Source organism: Cicer arietinum, chromosome 7, assembly GCF_000331145.2.
Source record: "Cicer arietinum cultivar CDC Frontier isolate Library 1 chromosome 7, Cicar.CDCFrontier_v2.0, whole genome shotgun sequence".
In the NCBI taxonomy this organism is placed as follows: domain Eukaryota; kingdom Viridiplantae; phylum Streptophyta; class Magnoliopsida; order Fabales; family Fabaceae; genus Cicer; species Cicer arietinum.
Window position 1 is genome coordinate 13,731,816 of NC_021166.2, and position 20,106 is coordinate 13,751,921.

At 25.6% G+C, this 20,106-nt stretch overlaps 1 protein-coding gene and 1 long non-coding RNA gene across 2 annotated transcripts; one reads left to right on the forward strand and one right to left on the reverse strand.

Annotated features, from left to right (window-relative positions):
* The first annotated feature begins 8,975 nt into the window (after nt 1-8,975).
* Nucleotides 8,976-14,264, forward strand: HSFB1B (heat stree transcription factor B-1b). Its single transcript, XM_004509087.4, has 2 exons — nt 8,976-9,658; nt 13,524-14,264. Exons 1-2 carry the CDS (start codon nt 9,458-9,460, stop codon nt 14,124-14,126), a joined length of 804 nt encoding a protein of 267 aa, XP_004509144.1. The 5' UTR covers nt 8,976-9,457; the 3' UTR covers nt 14,127-14,264.
* A 2,902-nt stretch (nt 14,265-17,166) lies between these two features.
* LOC113787689 (uncharacterized) lies at nt 17,167-18,845 on the reverse strand. The gene is made up of 2 exons (XR_003474206.2): nt 18,331-18,845; nt 17,167-17,464 (listed from the first exon to the last, which is right to left on the reverse strand). It is a non-coding gene; the product is annotated as an uncharacterized lncRNA (long non-coding RNA).
* Nucleotides 18,846-20,106: the final 1,261 nt, after the last annotated feature.

Consider the following 20,106-nt stretch of genomic DNA (forward strand, 5'->3'; position numbering starts at 1 on the left):
AATATGGATTCCATAATATATATATCAAAATTCCCAAATTCCCAAATTACAAACCCTAATTTTTCAAACACGTTAAAAATATGGATTCCATAATATATATATCAAAATTCCCAAATTCCCAAATTACAAACCCTAATTTTTCAAACACGTTAAAAATATGGATTCCATAATATATATATCAAAATTCCCAAATTCCCAAATTACAAACCCTAATTTTTCAAACACGTTAAAAATATGGATTCCATAATATATATATCAAAATTCCCAAATTCCCAAATTACAAACCCTAATTTTTCAAACACGTTAAAAATATGGATTCCATAATATATATATCAAAATTCCCAAATTCCCAAATTACAAACCCTAATTTTTCAAACACGTTAAAAATATGGATTCCATAATATATATATCAAAATTCCCAAATTCCCAAATTACAAACCCTAATTTTTCAAACACGTTAAAAATATGGATTCCATAATATATATATCAAAATTCCCAAATTCCCAAATTACAAACCCTAATTTTTCAAACACGTTAAAAATATGGATTCCATAATATATATATCAAAATTCCCAAATTCCCAAATTACAAACCCTAATTTTTCAAACACGTTAAAAATATGGATTCCATAATATATATATCAAAATTCCCAAATTCCCAAATTACAAACCCTAATTTTTCAAACACGTTAAAAATATGGATTCCATAATATATATATCAAAATTCCCAAATTCCCAAATTACAAACCCTAATTTTTCAAACACGTTAAAAATATGGATTCCATAATATATATATCAAAATTCCCAAATTCCCAAATTACAAACCCTAATTTTTCAAACACGTTAAAAATATGGATTCCATAATATATATATCAAAATTCCCAAATTCCCAAATTACAAACCCTAATTTTTCAAACACGTTAAAAATATGGATTCCATAATATATATATCAAAATTCCCAAATTCCCAAATTACAAACCCTAATTTTTCAAACACGTTAAAAATATGGATTCCATAATATATATATCAAAATTCCCAAATTCCCAAATTACAAACCCTAATTTTTCAAACACGTTAAAAATATGGATTCCATAATATATATATCAAAATTCCCAAATTCCCAAATTACAAACCCTAATTTTTCAAACACGTTAAAAATATGGATTCCATAATATATATATCAAAATTCCCAAATTCCCAAATTACAAACCCTAATTTTTCAAACACGTTAAAAATATGGATTCCATAATATATATATCAAAATTCCCAAATTCCCAAATTACAAACCCTAATTTTTCAAACACGTTAAAAATATGGATTCCATAATATATATATCAAAATTCCCAAATTCCCAAATTACAAACCCTAATTTTTCAAACACGTTAAAAATATGGATTCCATAATATATATATCAAAATTCCCAAATTCCCAAATTACAAACCCTAATTTTTCAAACACGTTAAAAATATGGATTCCATAATATATATATCAAAATTCCCAAATTCCCAAATTACAAACCCTAATTTTTCAAACACGTTAAAAATATGGATTCCATAATATATATATCAAAATTCCCAAATTACAAACCCTAATTTTTCAAACACGTTAAAAATATGGATTCCATAATATATATATCAAAATTCTCAAATTCCCAAATTACAAACCCTAATTTTTCAAACACGTTAAAAATATGGATTCCGTAATATATATATCAAAATTTCCAAATTCCCAAATTACAAACCCTAATTTTTCAAACACGTTAAAAATATGGATTCCATAATATATATATATCAAAATTCCCAAATTACAAACCCTAATTTTTCAAACATGTCAAAATTCCCAAATTGAATCCTAAACAAATACAATAACCGAATTTCATCATGAATTAAACATGGTAGGCTCTGATACCAATTGTTAATAATCCATGTTAATTACATGATGAATGACCAAAGGCGGAAGCGTACCTGTGGGAATTGCCATTGATGAAATCTATGATGATAGAGCCAATGGGTTGGGTGATCTTCCTCAGCAAAACACCCTGAAGACCTTGCTCTCTTGATGGGGATAGAGAGAACCAGAGAGTTTTCTCCTTTAGGGTTTTGAAACTGAATAGTCTTATTGTGTTTGCCTTGGGGACCATTACCCCTATATATAACTATTATTAGTTATATCCCAAATTGCAGTATTTCCAATTCAGCCCCTCATTAAATTAGAAACTGCCTGGTATCTACACTATTAATTTTCATAACTATTATGCTCTTTAGCCATAAACTATTATATATTATTTGACCCCCAGTTTATTGGCTAATTATATAATGACCCTAACACACTTTATTAATTAATTACATATGTGACCCATAAATCTTACAATAAAATTATAAAATATTTTCATAAAATAAACATATATTTATTTAAAACAAAACAAACATATGTCATTGCATTAGCAATATAATGCAAAATCACTACACTAAAAAAACCTTTAAAACCGCTTTTTTCAACCGTAGATAACATTTTTAATTGTGGTGAATTCCAGCGATGTTTAAAAGTTAAGACATCATCTTTTATAAATAAATAAAAAAGGTCAAATGTTACTTATATCTTTATAAAAAAGCGCTATTATTAATAGGAACATTCTTACGAAAAAACGAAAAACCATGGAGTAATATGTGCGGTGATTAGAGCTAGCTCAAGTTCAAAAATGTTAACTTACGAGTTCAATTATTTGAGTTCTTTGAATTTTAGTTTACATTCGGCTCTAATCATGTGACTTTAGGTATCAAAGTTAATTTTGTAAAAATTTAAGTATTGATTTTCCTCTTTTAAAAAGTTTTTATTTTTTTGCAAATAAATTTCATCTTCGATGTCAAGTATCCTTAAATCAATTAAATAATTGTTTAATTACTCTTCTTAATCGATTGACTTTTGAAAATCAGAAATCAAGAAACTTCTAATTAGTATTATATATATGATTAAGCACCTCATACTTCTAACAAATGCTTATAAAATACAAAGAAGGTAAATGAAAATCGGGATATTACATAATTCACAAACTACTTTGAAAAATATATCATGAAAACATCATCATCATCATCAATATATTTCTCCTTAACAATCCATAGTCTAGTCCAGTCCCATAACTTTATTACAACGGGATAAGAGTCCATAAGATACTAAGTGTTCTCCACATTGCTAGTGAGTCTAAGGCAATATGAGTCACAAGAAACCTTTTTTTGTGTAGTTAAAAAGTAAGTACCACGTGAAATTCTTTTTTCCATTTCTTCCACCTTCGTTTTTCCCTTTTTACTTTTTTTTTACATGTAATTAGAGACAGTTTATTCACTAGAAGAAGAAGAGGGACTTAACCCTTTATAATAAGTATACAAAATAATGTTAAATACTGTAGAAAAATCAGCAAGGAAACATAAGTTCAAATACCCACACATGCTTTGTTTCGCTAGGAAATTTGTACTACGATTAACTTCAAGAAAGATGTAACAAAGACAGGTAATATAATCAGAAAGATTGAGGAGAGAATGGACGTATTTCAAAAGAGGTTGAAGACCTAATGGGTAAATGACACACCTCTGATCGTGTTAATCAAATGTTTCCTTTAAAAAAAAAACAATTTTTAAGTCCATATTTCGAGTCACCCTAATACCATGAACAAGAGCCAAAATTTTAACAGAAATAACATTTCCAGCACTTAGGTTGCCATATAGTAACCGGTACAATAACTACCCTTCTCATCGCAAATGAGACTACTAAATAAAGAACTTCAGTTAATAGGTTGGAAGACTCCACTCAACATTCACCTTATAATAGTCAGTTAGTAGTGTTTTCCAAGTAGTCTCAATAAAACATTTTTGTGTTGCCAAAATCTAAAGAGTTTATTAGTCTCTTTAACAATTAGATGAACATGACGTTGAATTTTAATTTAAAAATCCGTGTACAAAGCAGATGAGTTTGAAAATACAAGTTCATTTATATCCTTTCAAAGCCTCCAAACGATGATACTAAAGCAGGTAGGCCAAGAACAAAGAACATAACCAATATTATCAATAGAGAAATTCCAATTCAACCAAACATGCATACCCAAGCTGAAGAGACGACTTCACTTAATTGAATTTATAATAATATTCCAAAATTCAAACATCTGCTCACGGTCACAAAGTATATGCATTATAGATTCTGAATTATAATTACAATGAGGGCAAATATCGTCTCGACATGCGTTGCATTTTTTGACTCCCTCCTTTATATTTTTTCTCCCAAATAAAAAAAAAAATTAACAAAGTCATTCCTTTCTTACTCTAACTTTGAAACTCTCCGATTCGTCGCTAAATGTGTACCTCCTTCACTACTTTCTTCTTCCTTTTGAGTAGCGGTGGAACTTCACATGTTTTCTTTGAGGGGCGACTAAAAAAACAATATATAACAAATATTTTCAATTAGTTGGATTAGACTTTTGTTGGTGTAGTCAACTCTACTTGTAGCATACATATCTACATGGGTTCGAATTAAATTTATGCGAAGCGATTTGTATTTATTCATAGTTAATTTTATGTGTCTATTTCACGAGTACATGAATTTAACACTATAAATATTGTGTATATAAGGAAAATTTCAATAACTTATAAGCATGGAAATGAAATTTACGTTACAGTTAATTTTTATTTATTGTAAATTATTTATTTGTTGTGTATGGAATTGAATTTTCAATTTTAGTTTATAAAATTCAAATTATATCTTTAGTGTCAATAAAATTTATTATATAACTTTTATATCAAAATTATAATATACATATAAAAAAAAATATATATATATATATATATATATATATATATATATATATATATATATATATATTAAAAATAAGAAAATTTTGAGGCAATCAAGAAGATCCATCCTTGTTTTGAAGGCAACAATCTAGATTCAAGAGGTATAAATCTCATATCACTGTATTTTTTGTTTGTTTGTAAAATCCATATCTTGTCGGTATTTACTTTTAGTTGTGTTAGATTATAATTTTTTTATTATAAATTTTGAAGTATTGTTGTGTTTTAAAAACCTCAAAATATTTGTGTTTTCAAGTATATAAGTATTGAAGTTTTTCAACAACGTTGTGGAGTTGTGTTTTTCAAGTATATAGGTCCGACTGAAACTCTTATTATTATTTTTCTGTTAATTTTTGGATTAAATAAATTTTTTAGTTTTATAAAATTTTATTATTTTGTTTTTAGTATTTAATTATAAAAAAATTCAATTTTTAGTCTTTAAAATTTTTTGTTTACATTTTTTATTTTGATTTTAAGCCAATTAATGTGTATTTTTTAAATTTTTTTAGTAATATTTAAGACATGTTTAATAATTGTATTACAAATATTTTAATTTTTTTTAATAAATAATGAATTAAATATAAATTTTTAAATTTTGGATATTTAAAACTTCATATTTTATTTATCATATGTTAATAAATTTTAAATTTTTATAGGAAAATTAAAAAATCATTTAAAAATTCAGAAAAGTTAAACAATAGTTAGATTAAATTTAGAGACTAAAAATAAAAAACAAAAATTAAGGAAATAAAAATTAATGAACTTTTTTACAAAAATAAAAAAAAATTGTGAATTTTTGTAAAGAATAAAAATTTATTTAATTTTTATTTTTATATGTATGCATTTTTTTATGAAGTTCAAAGATAAATGTTGTTAATAATTATTTACTTGGAATAGTGATAATTTTTTCAACTTAATAGGTTAGCTTCATTTCAATGTGTCACAAAGTTAAATATCTATTCTATCATATCATGCTTCAACCGAGTACTTGATTAGTCAACCAAAAAATCATAAAATAATTATATTATGGAGATTGGGGTAGTTAAGAATAACACAATTAAAAAAAAAAGCATATTTTAAAGCATATAAATATTATTAAATAGTTTATTAGAATATAAATATTTGAATAAAAAGCATATTTTAAAGTATAAAAATCAAAAATCAAATTTCTTTTTTAACAAATTAATTTAATTTCCTCTATAAAATAAAATAAATATAATATTTTCATAATAACAATTTTGTCGATAAGTATACTATATATCAAATAATACTATTTCTTGGTTTATCTAGAACATATAATAAATTAAAATATGTTGTTTTATGGAAACACAAGGTACAATAAAACTTTGTTATATTTATATTATATTCTACTATAATCTATATCTCTTACCATCACTATCAAATGATAAAATTTTATCTTGAGGTAAGAGTTTGTTATAAGTCAACAATGATTTTATGAATAAAAAAATTATTATTTATCTTTATAATTTAAAGTATAAAAAATAGATATGTTTAAAAAAAGAAAATTATTTACCTTTACAATTTATAATTTAAGAGCTTGAAATGGTAATTTAACGGAAATAAATTAAATTTCATATAGAACAATTTTTAAATAGTCATTAGTTTAACTGTTCTTAATAATAAATATATTTTAAAAACAGAATGTTTGACCAATGTAAAAAAAAATATTTAACTAAAATAAAAAATATTAATAACTAATATATATAACTAAAATTATAATTAAATGGAATTAAAACATTTATATGCCTTTGACAAACAATTAATACGGTAAAGTGATACTTTATTGTTTCTTTTGATTTTAATAATAATAATAATAATAATAATAATAATAATAATAATAATAATAATAATAATAATAATAATAAATCTAGAGAAAAAATAGATTTTGTGTGGAATATTCTTTTAAATGCAATATAAAATGATAGAGAGAGAGTATACACCGTAGTATTAAAGGCATTATGTGTTTTTTAATTGAGAAAAAAATATATGCATATTAAGTGTAAACTAGTATACACTAATGTTTAATAATAGGAGAGTATTTGATAGTTATTTAAAAAAAAACATACATAGCAAGAATATTATAGGTAATAATTGAAGGAGATTGTACAACTATTTTAAACTGTCAATGCATAATCAATATACTTTCTATTTTATTTTATCTTAATAGCTAATAATAGAAGTAGAAACTTCTACTAAAAAAAAGTAGAAAATAATTTTAAAATATAAATATTATTGAACTGAACGTTTAAAGATAAATATAGATTGTTATTTAGAAATAAGATCAACTTAAAATTTTATGTCTTTTTTCAGTGTATTTTTTGGGAATTTATCTTAAAAATATGTTTGATAAATTCATTTAAAGTTCTACTATTTAATTTTTATTTTTATTTTTAAATATAACTATGATTATATATATTCTAATTCTTTGAATAGATATATTTATGAGGTGACACTATTATTTAATTTTTTTTAATTATAATTGACACTATTAACTTTTCTTTTTATAAATGGATGACACTGTTAATGTTAAAATAACAAAACCAAACACATGCAAACACTAATGATAAGAGACATATATAAAACACCGCCTAAACTAATCCAACTCTTTTTACTAATCTATCTAAATTGATCCATATAAGGATAAATTAACTTAACTCAGACTCATATATTAATAAACTTAATGAAATAAAGTAGATGTATGTGAATTCAAAATTTAAATTATACATATTTATTTTGTTAAATCTATTTTTGTTTATATTATAATACAAAATAGACCTTAGGTAGGTGTTGATAGCCCAAATCTATTTATTTTTTTAAGTATTATTCGTCCAAAAAAATATTAAGAGAAAAAGTTTCACAGGTACTATAACATCCATAAACAAAAAGAACAACACATAATTAAATATTAGGAAGAAAACAAAAACAAGCCCATATCTTTTGAACAAATAAAGGAAAGAAAAAATAAATCAGATTTTTATAATATTAATTTTATTTATAAATTTTTTTTGCTTTTTTTTTATGTTACTAATGTTATTTACAATTTAAATAATTTTTTTTAACATTTTAATATTTTTTTATTAAAAGTTCAATTTTTTAAAATAGATCGGAGTCTCTAATTTTTTAGATTAAGCAATGATTCTTTGTTATTATTGTTGAAAATGATGAACATTTGCATTTGATCAAGGGACTTTTCATGTGTGTTTTCATTGATGTTTGATGCTTAAGTTTCTATACGTCAGGCTAGAATCATAATTGCAAGAAGAATACGAGTATATTTGAGATAAAAACCAACTAAAATAAAAAACTTCAAGATTCAAAACAAAAATAAAAGAATTTAAATAATTTAATGAAGCTTGGATGAAATTTTTATAATAAAAAATTGAGACAGAATACTTACCGAGGAATACCAATTAGTAAAAGAAAGAAAATTTATACCAAAAAACTAATAAAATATCATATTAATTTATCCAGAAGAAGGTGCTTGTTTGTTTTTAGTACCCTTGTTTTAATTTATTTATTAATCCCTCAGAAATACGACAATAACCATTTTGTTTTTCTAAATCTGTTTTCATGAATTTAAATGTATCAACAAACTTTTTTTTATAATAAAAATCAATAAAATATTATAAGTATACAAAGAAAAATATAAAATCAAACAAAGTAAATCTCTAGTTAATTTCAGAAATAAAAGGTTTATCTAAAGTTAAGACATAAAAACAAAGGATGATGCAGTCAATATTTATTATTTTAATGGTTGAGGAAGTGGTCAATATTTTATTTGACAAAAATGATGCGGTCAATTGATATTTAATGAAATTCAAATATTAGATAATATATATAGTAGTAGTTGTTAATATCCAAAAAAATGTATATTTTATTAGTTATTGGCGTGTATTAATTTAATATCCAAAGCAAAAGAAAGTTTAACTTTAGTCGTTTATTCAACATAAGTGAGAGAGAGAATCTATTAAAGTGGGTTCCTTTAATCTCGTCTTGTATTTAATTTTTAGACCTTAGTGCATATCTAAATATTTCTAGAAACCACGTCTCTTTGAGGAATGGGGGTTGCCTAAGTTTTTCTTCCATTATATATATTTTATTATTATAAATATAAGAGTCCCGTGCAAGAATTAAGATTCCACAAACATAGTTTTATGATTTCATCACTCTATTGACCTTTCTTCTCTTTAGAAGTTATGGTATTTGTCACTCTTATTATTCATTTCCATAAGCTTTGGATTCATGGATTTTAATTGTAACAAAAATAAACCTTACTCTTCTTCTTCTTCTTCTTCTTCTTCTTCTTCTTATTTTTTTTTTTCTTCTTTTCATTTTCGCTTTTTCCTCTTTGGTTTTTATTGCTGGGATTGGGAATTCTTAACTGCTCTTCTCCTTTTCAGTTTTTTTTCTTAATTAAGCTTTTTCAATTCTACACCGTAATAAACATACTTTTTTACTTTATTTTTTTTTTCCTTTTATTGATACATCAAGTTTATACAAGGAAAAATACATATATAGATTTTTTGTTTATATTTTAAAGAATCAAAAAAACATAGTAGATTTAATTTGTGAGGTAGGTGAAGGGTAGATCGGGAAGAAAAAATGTCACGATCGGCGCCGGCACCGTTTTTAACCAAGACTTATCAGATGGTGGATGATCCTTTTACTGATGATGTGATTTCTTGGAGTGAAATTGGTAACACTTTTGTTGTGTGGAAACATGCTGATTTTGCTAGAGATTTGCTTCCAAAGTACTTTAAGCACAACAATTTCTCAAGCTTTGTTCGTCAACTCAACACCTATGTAAGTTTCTTCTTCTTATCATCTTTGTTTCAATCAATTGTCAATGTTGTCTTGTTATTTTTTTTTATTTTTTTTTATATTGAGAAGAGGAAGTATGGATATACTATTAACCATCGACGATTAAAAAATTAATATATTTAATTTAATTTTAAAATTAAATACAAATATAATATTTTTTTTTTCATTTTCGAGAGAGTAACTAATTATATTTGGATTGTACCAAAAAATACTGGTATTTGGATTTAGGAACGGATTAAATTGATGTTCATTTATTATATCAAAATTCTGTTTTTCTTTTTCTTGAATTGCTTACGAGGTTGATAGAGTGTTTCATGATGTTTGCGTAATGGATTCATTAATTCATATATCAAATTAAACGTGTGAGAATTTATAACACTTGATTACCATATGAATTGGTGAATTTACTTGAGTGTGGGGCTTGAATTTTACGTGGAACTTTCAATTCAAGGATCATAATTTTGGCATATGTATATGTTGAATGAAAAGAGTGGATTTTACATTACGTAGGATAGAATTAATTGCTTTGAATTTTTCTTTTGTTTGTTGAAGTATCGTTATTTGAGAAATGTTTTTGAATCCTTTTCACACACCAAATGTTTTACTGTTTCTTGGAAATTTACTCATGTTTTTGCTTCAAAACAACAATTGAAATATATTACTATGAAGAAGAGTTTTATAACTTTTATGTTGTATTTTTGTCCGAAAAAAAAATAACTTTTGTGTGGTAAAAGGCACGTGTTGCTTAGTGCTATGACCTTTTTATTAGGTGGCCGAATTGAAATGAATTTCTATACCCATCTCTTTTTCGATATTTTTTTCATCCATTTTCATACTGATGTTCTATCGTTTTGTTTCTTTTATTTTTTCACCTCATGTCTCTTCTCAACATTTATTTTAGTCCATTTTTATCACTTTTGCGAATGTTTTAAAAGATTAAATATATACAATATAAGATTAATATTTTTCATTCATGAGAGTCTATTACTTTGCCATCTCATCTCATTTTTATAAATGTATGTAATTTAAAATTTACTTTATGAACGAATCATAAAATAGGTATATGTATTGTTTACATGCAGTACATTACAATTAATTATGTATATGATTTTTAAATTATGATAAAAGTCAAATGTTTTAAAAATTTGATAATTGTAATTAATTAATAATATACAAAATATTTATGCTAATTTGACCAAAAATATAAGTTAAATTTATATTTTAATAAAAGCTTGAATTAATAAATATATATTACACAGGCAGGTTTTTTTATAGCCATAAATAGGCAAGATTTCTCGTACCTATACATTAACTTTGTTTTTATGGAAGGAAAAGAGAGATACTTTTTATATAATGCATTTATTTAATTCCAAAATGAATATCAAATTAATGGTAACATAATTGCTTCTGGCATGGTTTAATTTTTAATTCCAAAATAATATTTTTCAAATCAAATTAATGGTAAAATAATTACTTCTGAAATGTGTTTTTTTTTTATTTTATATTTTATATTATTTTTATAAAAAAATGTTATATATTATTAACAATCCATTTTGAAATAACTTTAAATTGTTTTTGAAAGAATTATTACTATTTTGTGTTTTTAAGGAAAAATAGTCTAATTTTTCCAATTTTATCTTTAAGTTAAATAAGACGTACTCTATGCTTTACTTATTATACTCTACTATATATGTTTTGTACGGATACTATATATATTTTTAATATATCAATATAGTTAATAAAATAAATTTTATATAAAAATTGTACTAATTCAATAATTTATTATTATTCTTAATATGCATAAAGAAATTTTGAATAGTGGTTATTTAATGTAGTAAATTTTGTTAGCTCATTTAATGGATGAATTTTATTGATTAGGTGCTATATTTCAAATGTCAAATTAATAATTTATAAAAAAAAATAGTCAAATTCAGTAAGGTCAAGGTTGTTTTTGAAAAATTATGAATAATTTACTTATTACTCTATAAAAATTTGTCATATGAGTAAATGGATAAGTGATGCTCCCAAACTCCTAAGACCTTTACTTACAAATTTATTTATATGTTACATTTTGTTGGATGTTATTAATAATGTTTAAAAAATAATCTAGAAAAAACTGATCTAAATTATCAATATAAAACAAAAAAAAATCCAAAAATAATCATAGATTTATCAAAAAAAATCAATTCTCTTTGTTCCTTTTTAAGTGTTGTTTTTTTTATAAAAAAATTTGCTTATTTTTATTTGTCGTTTGTAATGTTCAATGTAATATTTATTATTGATTTGATAAATTATTCTTAAATATTTATTGCAGAAAATAAATTATGAAATAAATAATTACAAATATTATAAATAAAAAAATACATAATAGACAAAATATATTAATTTCATAAGTATGTGTAAATAATTAAAATGCAATAATTAGAAAAGAACAGAGGTAACGTGGTAGTCAAAATCTACAAAGGAACTACTCTTACATACGATTTTTGAAAATCTTGTTTGGTAACAATTGCCTTTTACTCTTATTTTTATAAATGGGAAATTGAGACAGTGGTAGTTGCGCCATCATTCTACCGACTGCGAACGTTTCTAGTACTCCCTCGTCTTATAAATGTCCTTTAAGATTTCTTTTATATATTAATATAGTAATTAAAATAAAAAGATAAATTATTTTATTAAATTATTTATTTTAATTTTTTTATAATATTTTGAAAATTACTTATATAATAATTATTCAAAGTAAAATATAAAAAATAATTAAAGTAATATTAGAAATTAAAAATAATATTTATTTTAAGATAATTTTTTATAGAAATATTAGTATTTATATAAAGCCGAAAGAATATAATATAAGAGCGCAAATAAATTTATTCTTAAAAGGTAATGTCTCTTAATAATACTCTAAATTAAAAAAAATTTGAAATTAAAATTCGGGAACAGATTTTGGAGTAATAATATTCATCTTAAACTTGTTTTTTAAATAATATTATTGTAATTTTTAAATTATATATATATATATATATTTAATATATTTAATATTTTTTTAAATATTAAAAATTATAATTTTATCTTTATAAAAAATATTTTTTTAATTTTATTATTATTTAATTATATTATTTTACATTTGAAGGATAAAAACATTGTTCTAGAGACTACTATTTTTATTTTCAGATGCATGTAATAAGATTCTATATTTTTTTCTTTGACAGTGTATTTTTGGAAAAGAAAATCCATTTTTGGTCAATTCCTTTATTTATTTTTTGTTCACTAATGGAAATGAGCATTTTGAAAGAAAAAGGATATATAGAAATTGACATTTTGAAAAAGCAAATAGCTTTTTAGTCTTCCTCCGATTCTTTTGAACTAATTAAACGATTGAATTGAATTGATTAAAACGTCAATAAACTTAAGTATTAAGAAAGGATGAGAGGCTATCTTAAGAAAAATTGTTTTAATAATTATTTTTTCTTTAAATTTCTTTACAATTATATTACTTTTTATATTTAAGTAATAATTATTTATTAAAAAAATTGATTTAACTTATATATTTGAGTTTAATTATAATATCACCTATTCACAACTATAAATTATCAAAGACTTTTATTTTTAGTATTGTTACTTTTTTAAGAGATGTCCATAAGTACTTTTAAAGTAGTATTCGTGAATATGTGAAATATGCTAACAATTAAAAATAACAGATATGTTAAGCATTATAAAAAAAAATTATAATTCAAAATTTTTAATGTGTATATAAATTAAATACTTATAAAAAAGATTTAAATAAATCATATGTTGCTGCAGTTAAATGTATAAAAAAATTGATTAATTTTGAAATTCAATTTTTCAGGGGTTCCGAAAAATTGTCCCCGACAAATGGGAATTCGCCAACGAGAATTTCAAGCGAGGCCAGACGGAGCTGCTGCCAGCAATCAAGCGGCGGAAGACGGTGTCCCATTTGACCGCAGCAGGGAAATCCGGCGCCATCGGTGGAAACTCGGCGTCAAACTCCGGCGGCGAGGACATGGGTTCAACCTCAACAGGATCAATAGAACCAACGACCCAGTGCACTGATTTATCGCGCGAGAATGAGAAATTGAAAAAAGACAACGAGAAACTGGGTTGTGAGTTGGCACGTGCAAAGAAGCAGTGTGATGAGTTGGTAGGTTTTCTTCGTGACACTTTTAATGTGGGTCCGGATCAGATTAACCGCATCATTCGGGAAGGAACAAGTGGGTCCAGCCATGATACGGTGCGTTTTGATGATGACGATATTGCGGTAGGTGAATGTGAATGTGAAGAAGGAGAAAAATTAAAACTGTTTGGTGTTTGGTTGAAGAGTGAAGAAGGGAAGGAGAATGCGAAGATTACAAATGGTAAGAGTAATTGTCGCAAGAGAGGACGTGAAGACACAATTGGTGGTGCCAACAATGAGTTGAACACTGTTGTCTAGGACACATGATATGGTTGTTATTACAAAGTATACAGTACTTTTAAGATATTTTAGTTTGAACTTTGAACAATTGCTCATCACTAAAAGGTGTATGGCTTTTATACAAAATGGTAATTGTTAATTGGATATTTTGCAGTATTTAATGTGTCGTGTTTGCTTATAAGTTTTTCTATTAATCATTTTTTTAATCCTTGAAAATTTACGGCGATATCCTATTGATCTCTAATCATTGATAAAAAAACTCAAATATATTTTTTATTATTTAGAGCGTCAATCAATTTAATTTTCTGAAATTATTATGGTGATTGCAATGTTAGATCAGTTGGGATAAGCACTGCAAAGGCTATAGTAAAAGAGATTGATCGTATTGGATGGCTTGAATTTGTTCATCACATTCATACATTCGTATGAGATGAAATATCACATGACTGAAAAATAACAAATTAAGTATACTTTTTGGCCTGTGCTTTGCCCATGTAACCACTCAGTAACGGGATAAATTTAATAATAATAATAATAATAATAATAATTATTATTATTATTATTATTATTATTATTATTACTATTATTATTATTATTATTATTATTATAATTATAATTATTGTTATTGTTGTTATTATTATTGTTATTATTACTACTATTATTATTTAAATCGTACTGTATGGTATGATTGACGTTTGTGTTAGTGTGATTTTTTTTATTTTTTTTTATTTTTGTTTAAATTTAGCTTGAGTTAAGTCTGTCTAATGATGTTTAATAAAAGAGTCTATTGGAAAATTAGAAATAAATTTTTTATTTTCATGTTGGAAAGTTGGAAAGTTTTAAGAGTAACAATAGTTGAAATCTACTTGCAAATGTCAAAAAATGTTATGTAGTTGGATTGAGAAGACTATGGATTTTCACTTCTCCATTGACAGTGATTGTGTGGGGAAACTATTAATAAATTAGTTTAATTTGAAAGACATGGGTATTTGTTTTGTTTGTTTGTGCCGTGTAAACCTTAAGTTTTCACTTTAGTTTTATTTAGAACCGTCAACTATACAAGTTTATTAATTATTAGTTAGAGTCTACGTGTTTGAGGAGAAAAAAATTTGATAGTAATTAAAGTCTCAAGAAATGAAGTCCTCAAAATTAAAAACTTCATAATATTTTATAAGTTAAATGGAGATTATCTGTCCATTTTTTCAAATTTATCTTTCGATTATTTTTATAAAAAAAAATTGACAATTTTTTTTTATTTTTCTCTTTAAATTTTTCCAATAAAAATATTTTAATTTGATAACAAATGATATACAAATTTTTTTTTATTTTTCTTTCGAAATATTTTTTATTCAAAAAAAAAAAAATAATTTTTCTCACAATTTTTCAATAATCTTTTTTTGATTTTTTCCTGAAAAAAATAAATTTCGAAGACTTTTGAAGAATTTTTTTTTTTAGATTAACAAAATATTGGGTCTATGAGTCCCATCACTTAAGTCCACAAAAATAAAATAAAATAGTAGATCGAAACTTTAAAAAAATTATTTCAATAAGAGCCTAATATTAGAGGTTTAATAAAATATTTTTAAGGGGGCTTTGCACTTTGGAGCTTAATTGACGACTCTAGTCTTATGTGCTATTTGGTAGATTATTTGATGTTTAGATATCAATATATGATAGGTATAAATAGGGTCATCTAACTGTTTTTAGAGCCTCCGTTCGAATCTAAGAATTGAACCTATAAAATCACAAAATTCTAACATTTGGTAGTAGATGGTGACACTTGATAGAATACGGTGGCTGTCACATACTCCCAGTGGTGAAAAATTAGATATTTATTCTATGCATAAAGTGCAAATATAAAATTTTAGAATGTTATATAAAACTAAGATTGAAGTAATAATGTCAATTATAAGAAATTAATGTTTGAATTATAATTTTTCATTTTTAAAAATTCTTGTTAAAAATCAAAATTTTTAACTCAAGATTGATCTCGATTACAAACGAATAATGTTTTTGGTTAGTGAAAAACAGCAATATTAACTTATCTATATAAAAATTAATTAGAAGATAAAAAGTAAATAGAGATAAGGGAAGAAATATTACACAAAAATATATTCTGGTTCACCCAACACGGGTTATGTCCAGTCCTCTGTGAGATTTTCCATTAAGTGCTCAAAGAAAGATCGTTCTTGGTTTTCTCACAACTTTTATTGATCAATCCTGATTTGTTACAAAGTACTACCTTTCTTCAGAAAAGATTTTTATAGACTACATTTTAAACAAAAAAGAATTTTTATAAACTACTCAAGCTATGTCAACAATATAGCCTTGAGTTACAAAGTAATGATTTTGAGATTGTTAGAATTTGAGTATGCTCAACTCGTGTTTGAGAATAAATTCTAGATTTTAGAACTCAGTAGAAACTGATTCTAATATCAAACTAAGAACATAACTGCAACTTAGAAATGATTGAGAAGCTCAAAAGGATTCGAGTATGATTGAATGAGTGATGTATTACTTTTCACTTGAAGCTCTGATTTATTCTTCATCTTGAGACTTTATTTATAGGCTTCAAGAATGCTTATGACAACTCATTTGGCGGTTGAAAATAGTTATGTTGTCATAAGTAAGAGAGTTGATAAGATCAGCCATAAATCAAGAACATTCTTGTGAACCAAGAAAGATCTTCGATTATTCCTTGAGATGAGCTGACTTTTAATCTTATCTTGACAGTTTTCTGAAGTTATCACATGCCTTGAATCACGTGCGCATGTCTGTTTGAAAGTACAACAAAAATTTCATTTTCAGCTTGTCAACTTTGTACTTTAACTTGCTTAACTTGGAGAATGTTCTTGCTTTATGAATTTGTGGGGCATAATCTTGGAGTCATTCTTGCATAAATCTAAAATGGATTGCAATTCTTGGATCTAATATTTTCTTTAAGAATCTGATCATTCTTGTTAATTTGCAGATGTAAAGAACATTATTCATTTTTTAGAAATCTGTCAAGAACATTATAATGACCTTAATTTTAACGCACTTAAAACTAAAAAACTAATGAAACCAACATAAAAATAACTCATCAAATGAAAACAATACATAAATACAAAAGGTCCATTCCAAATACGGGTTAGTCAAGTTACTACATATTCATAGCACAAGACTTTGCAACAATCTATTTTGACCAAGTTGCAGAGATTCTATTATTATAATCAAGGGCATACCAATCACAACTTTTTACCTAAAGTTAACCTCTAATAATTTGAAGTCAGGCAAAACATCTAATGTTGATGAAACTTTAATCACTTGGAACCCATCATCTTTGTCTTTCGTATGTCTCGGCACTCTGAAGCCTCCTATAAATTAATGTCAGTAAAGGAATATAATATGATAGATAATTGAATGATAAACATTGCATCTAAGAACATTTAATAAATTTTTTATATCAGGAAAGGTAACTTTCTGTTGTATCTAAGAATCTTGTTAGAGGGATTTGTGTTCAATGCAATTTCTTGGTACAGTCTTCACTGATGGAACATCTAGTTCATACTAACTACAAAGCATGCAGTTAAAAGTCTCTCCAACAATTTCATGTTTCTCATTCAAGATACTGCAACACTCCCGAAATGAGAGAAGAAAAAGGATGAATCATTGTAAAATATTTAGTAATCATATATGTGATAGTGCTAAATATTGTATTGAAAACAATAAATTTTAGTGTTTCATTTTAACTGTGTATTGTACACCTTTTATATTGCTTTACTTTTCCATAGTCGAGGCCAACATGTTTCATTTATCCTTACTGTTCTTGGACTTTAATTATGTTTTCATGAACCTTCTAAAATTGTCAATAAGAAAAAATAAACTAAATTAACATGAACGATCAAAATGCCTCCATATACAAAGGAAGAATAGTTAAGCCTATAAAAAATGGATAGAGTTCAAAAAGGATGATATAACAGTTTCTTTGATAATTACTTCTTATTATCTACTATATCAGTTTCTGCTCTTGAAACAGAAAACAACAACAAAGATCTAAATACGCATTATCAATCAACCCTAAACAAAAACATTTCAATCAGCAATATAATCTAGATTAATTAATTTAACAAGAACAAAATAGATTCGAAATAAGAAAGTGGGATTAGAGTTACGGTTTTTGTAAAATTTATGCTTTTGTGATTTAAACACAATCTAACCATGTAAGAAGTGGAAAACTTACCTAAGATGAAGAAAAAGGAACATGACGGGGGAATGGAGCTCCATCAGCAATGATGCTAGGTTTGGTCTTATACCAACAATGACAGAAAAGATAAAAATGAATCACTTTAGTAGAATAATCTACAAGGAGAATATAATATTTGAATCGAAAACAAAAATAAAAGGAATGGTCTACATAAGTGTCCCATAATGCAAAAGTAGTAGTTCAATATAGAGAGCTCGTATCGAGAAACACGAACCAATTGCTTGTTTTCCTTGGGAAAGGTCATTGTAGCTCGGAAAAGACGATATAAGGTAGTTGTTCAAAATTCCAACTTCTCCAATATAAAAATAAATCGATGGATTCTGTAGACGAAATGAACATGAGAAGATTGATGGCCATGGTTGGATGGGACTGAAGACAGAAGAAGTGAGGTGATTTAGTTCTGATGGAGGGATAAAAAAGAAAACAAAAATTAAAAGAGATAGAGGGGTTATGTCGAGAGAGAGAAGGAGAGAGGGAGAGAGAGAGAGGATTTTTTTTGTGGGTATAGAGATTTAGAAAACTCTAATTTTAAAAGAAGAAGAAAAAAATTCACTTTATCTCTAAATCGATTGTTAATAAATTGGTCTCTAAATCGGTCACTAAAATATATTTGTGAACATTTTAGAGATGTGACACCCTAAATCCCCCAAAATAACATTTATAATAATATATACTAAATTATTTGAAGAAAATTTGCAGCGGACAAAGAAAATCTGTTAAAGAAAATAAAAACTTTAATATCTAATTTATGATATCACGTTTCTCTAAATACACATGTAACAATTCAACTTTGTTGCTCAATTAAAATAGTACAATATCAATGAACTTGATTTAACTAGAATCTTCTGATTTAATTCCCAATACTTACTCATACTAAGTTTTCATATAAAAAGTCATCTGTAATAACATAAGTAAAATACACATTACAAATCTTAATTCCCGGTATCACTAATCAGAGCGAGGTTTCTCCCAAACTTGAACTTCGAGACTCATTAACCTGTAATAACTGCGATTTCGCAAACGCATGGCCAAGCCAGTCAAACACAAACAACGAAGGAGGTGGGTTTTGAAATCATGTTGATAGTATAATATAAATAAGAGGAACACGCAATTAATCATCAATAAACCGTATCATTACACAAACATTCTTCAAGGAAAAACATCACATTATATAGTCAAAATCAAAGAAAATCAATACACTTCACTGTAACATCAAATCATCGCATAAATTATTATCTCACATAATATATATTAATCACAACAAAACAATCACAAGAAAATGCAATGTTATGCATGAGCTTAGACTCTACTTCACAACGTGGTACCATTCTAACTCTGAAGTACTTGGTTAGGAGGCTTGATACTATGCCACCATCCCGGTGAACGGACAATTCAAATTGGTCATGTCCTCATAGATCCCCTCAACTCAACCTGAGACACATATACGTGACAGTCGAGGTAAACATGTGTTGTGTGGTAGCTCCCGACATTTGGAGTGCTACCTCCAAGTCACCTAGGAATTCTCCACCCGAATACCTCCAAGGTCTAACAATCTTGCCTTAAGGCTCGACAGCAGACCGCCACGATCAAACTCATTCAGTTGTACTTCCCCGGAATCACGAGGCTTGTCAGGTCCTACCTATATGATGACAAAATAATCTCCACTTCACAAATTCACAATATTTATTTTCTCCCCACGTTGGTATATGATACTCCATTAAGTCATCTCAGACACAAATTGAAATCACAATA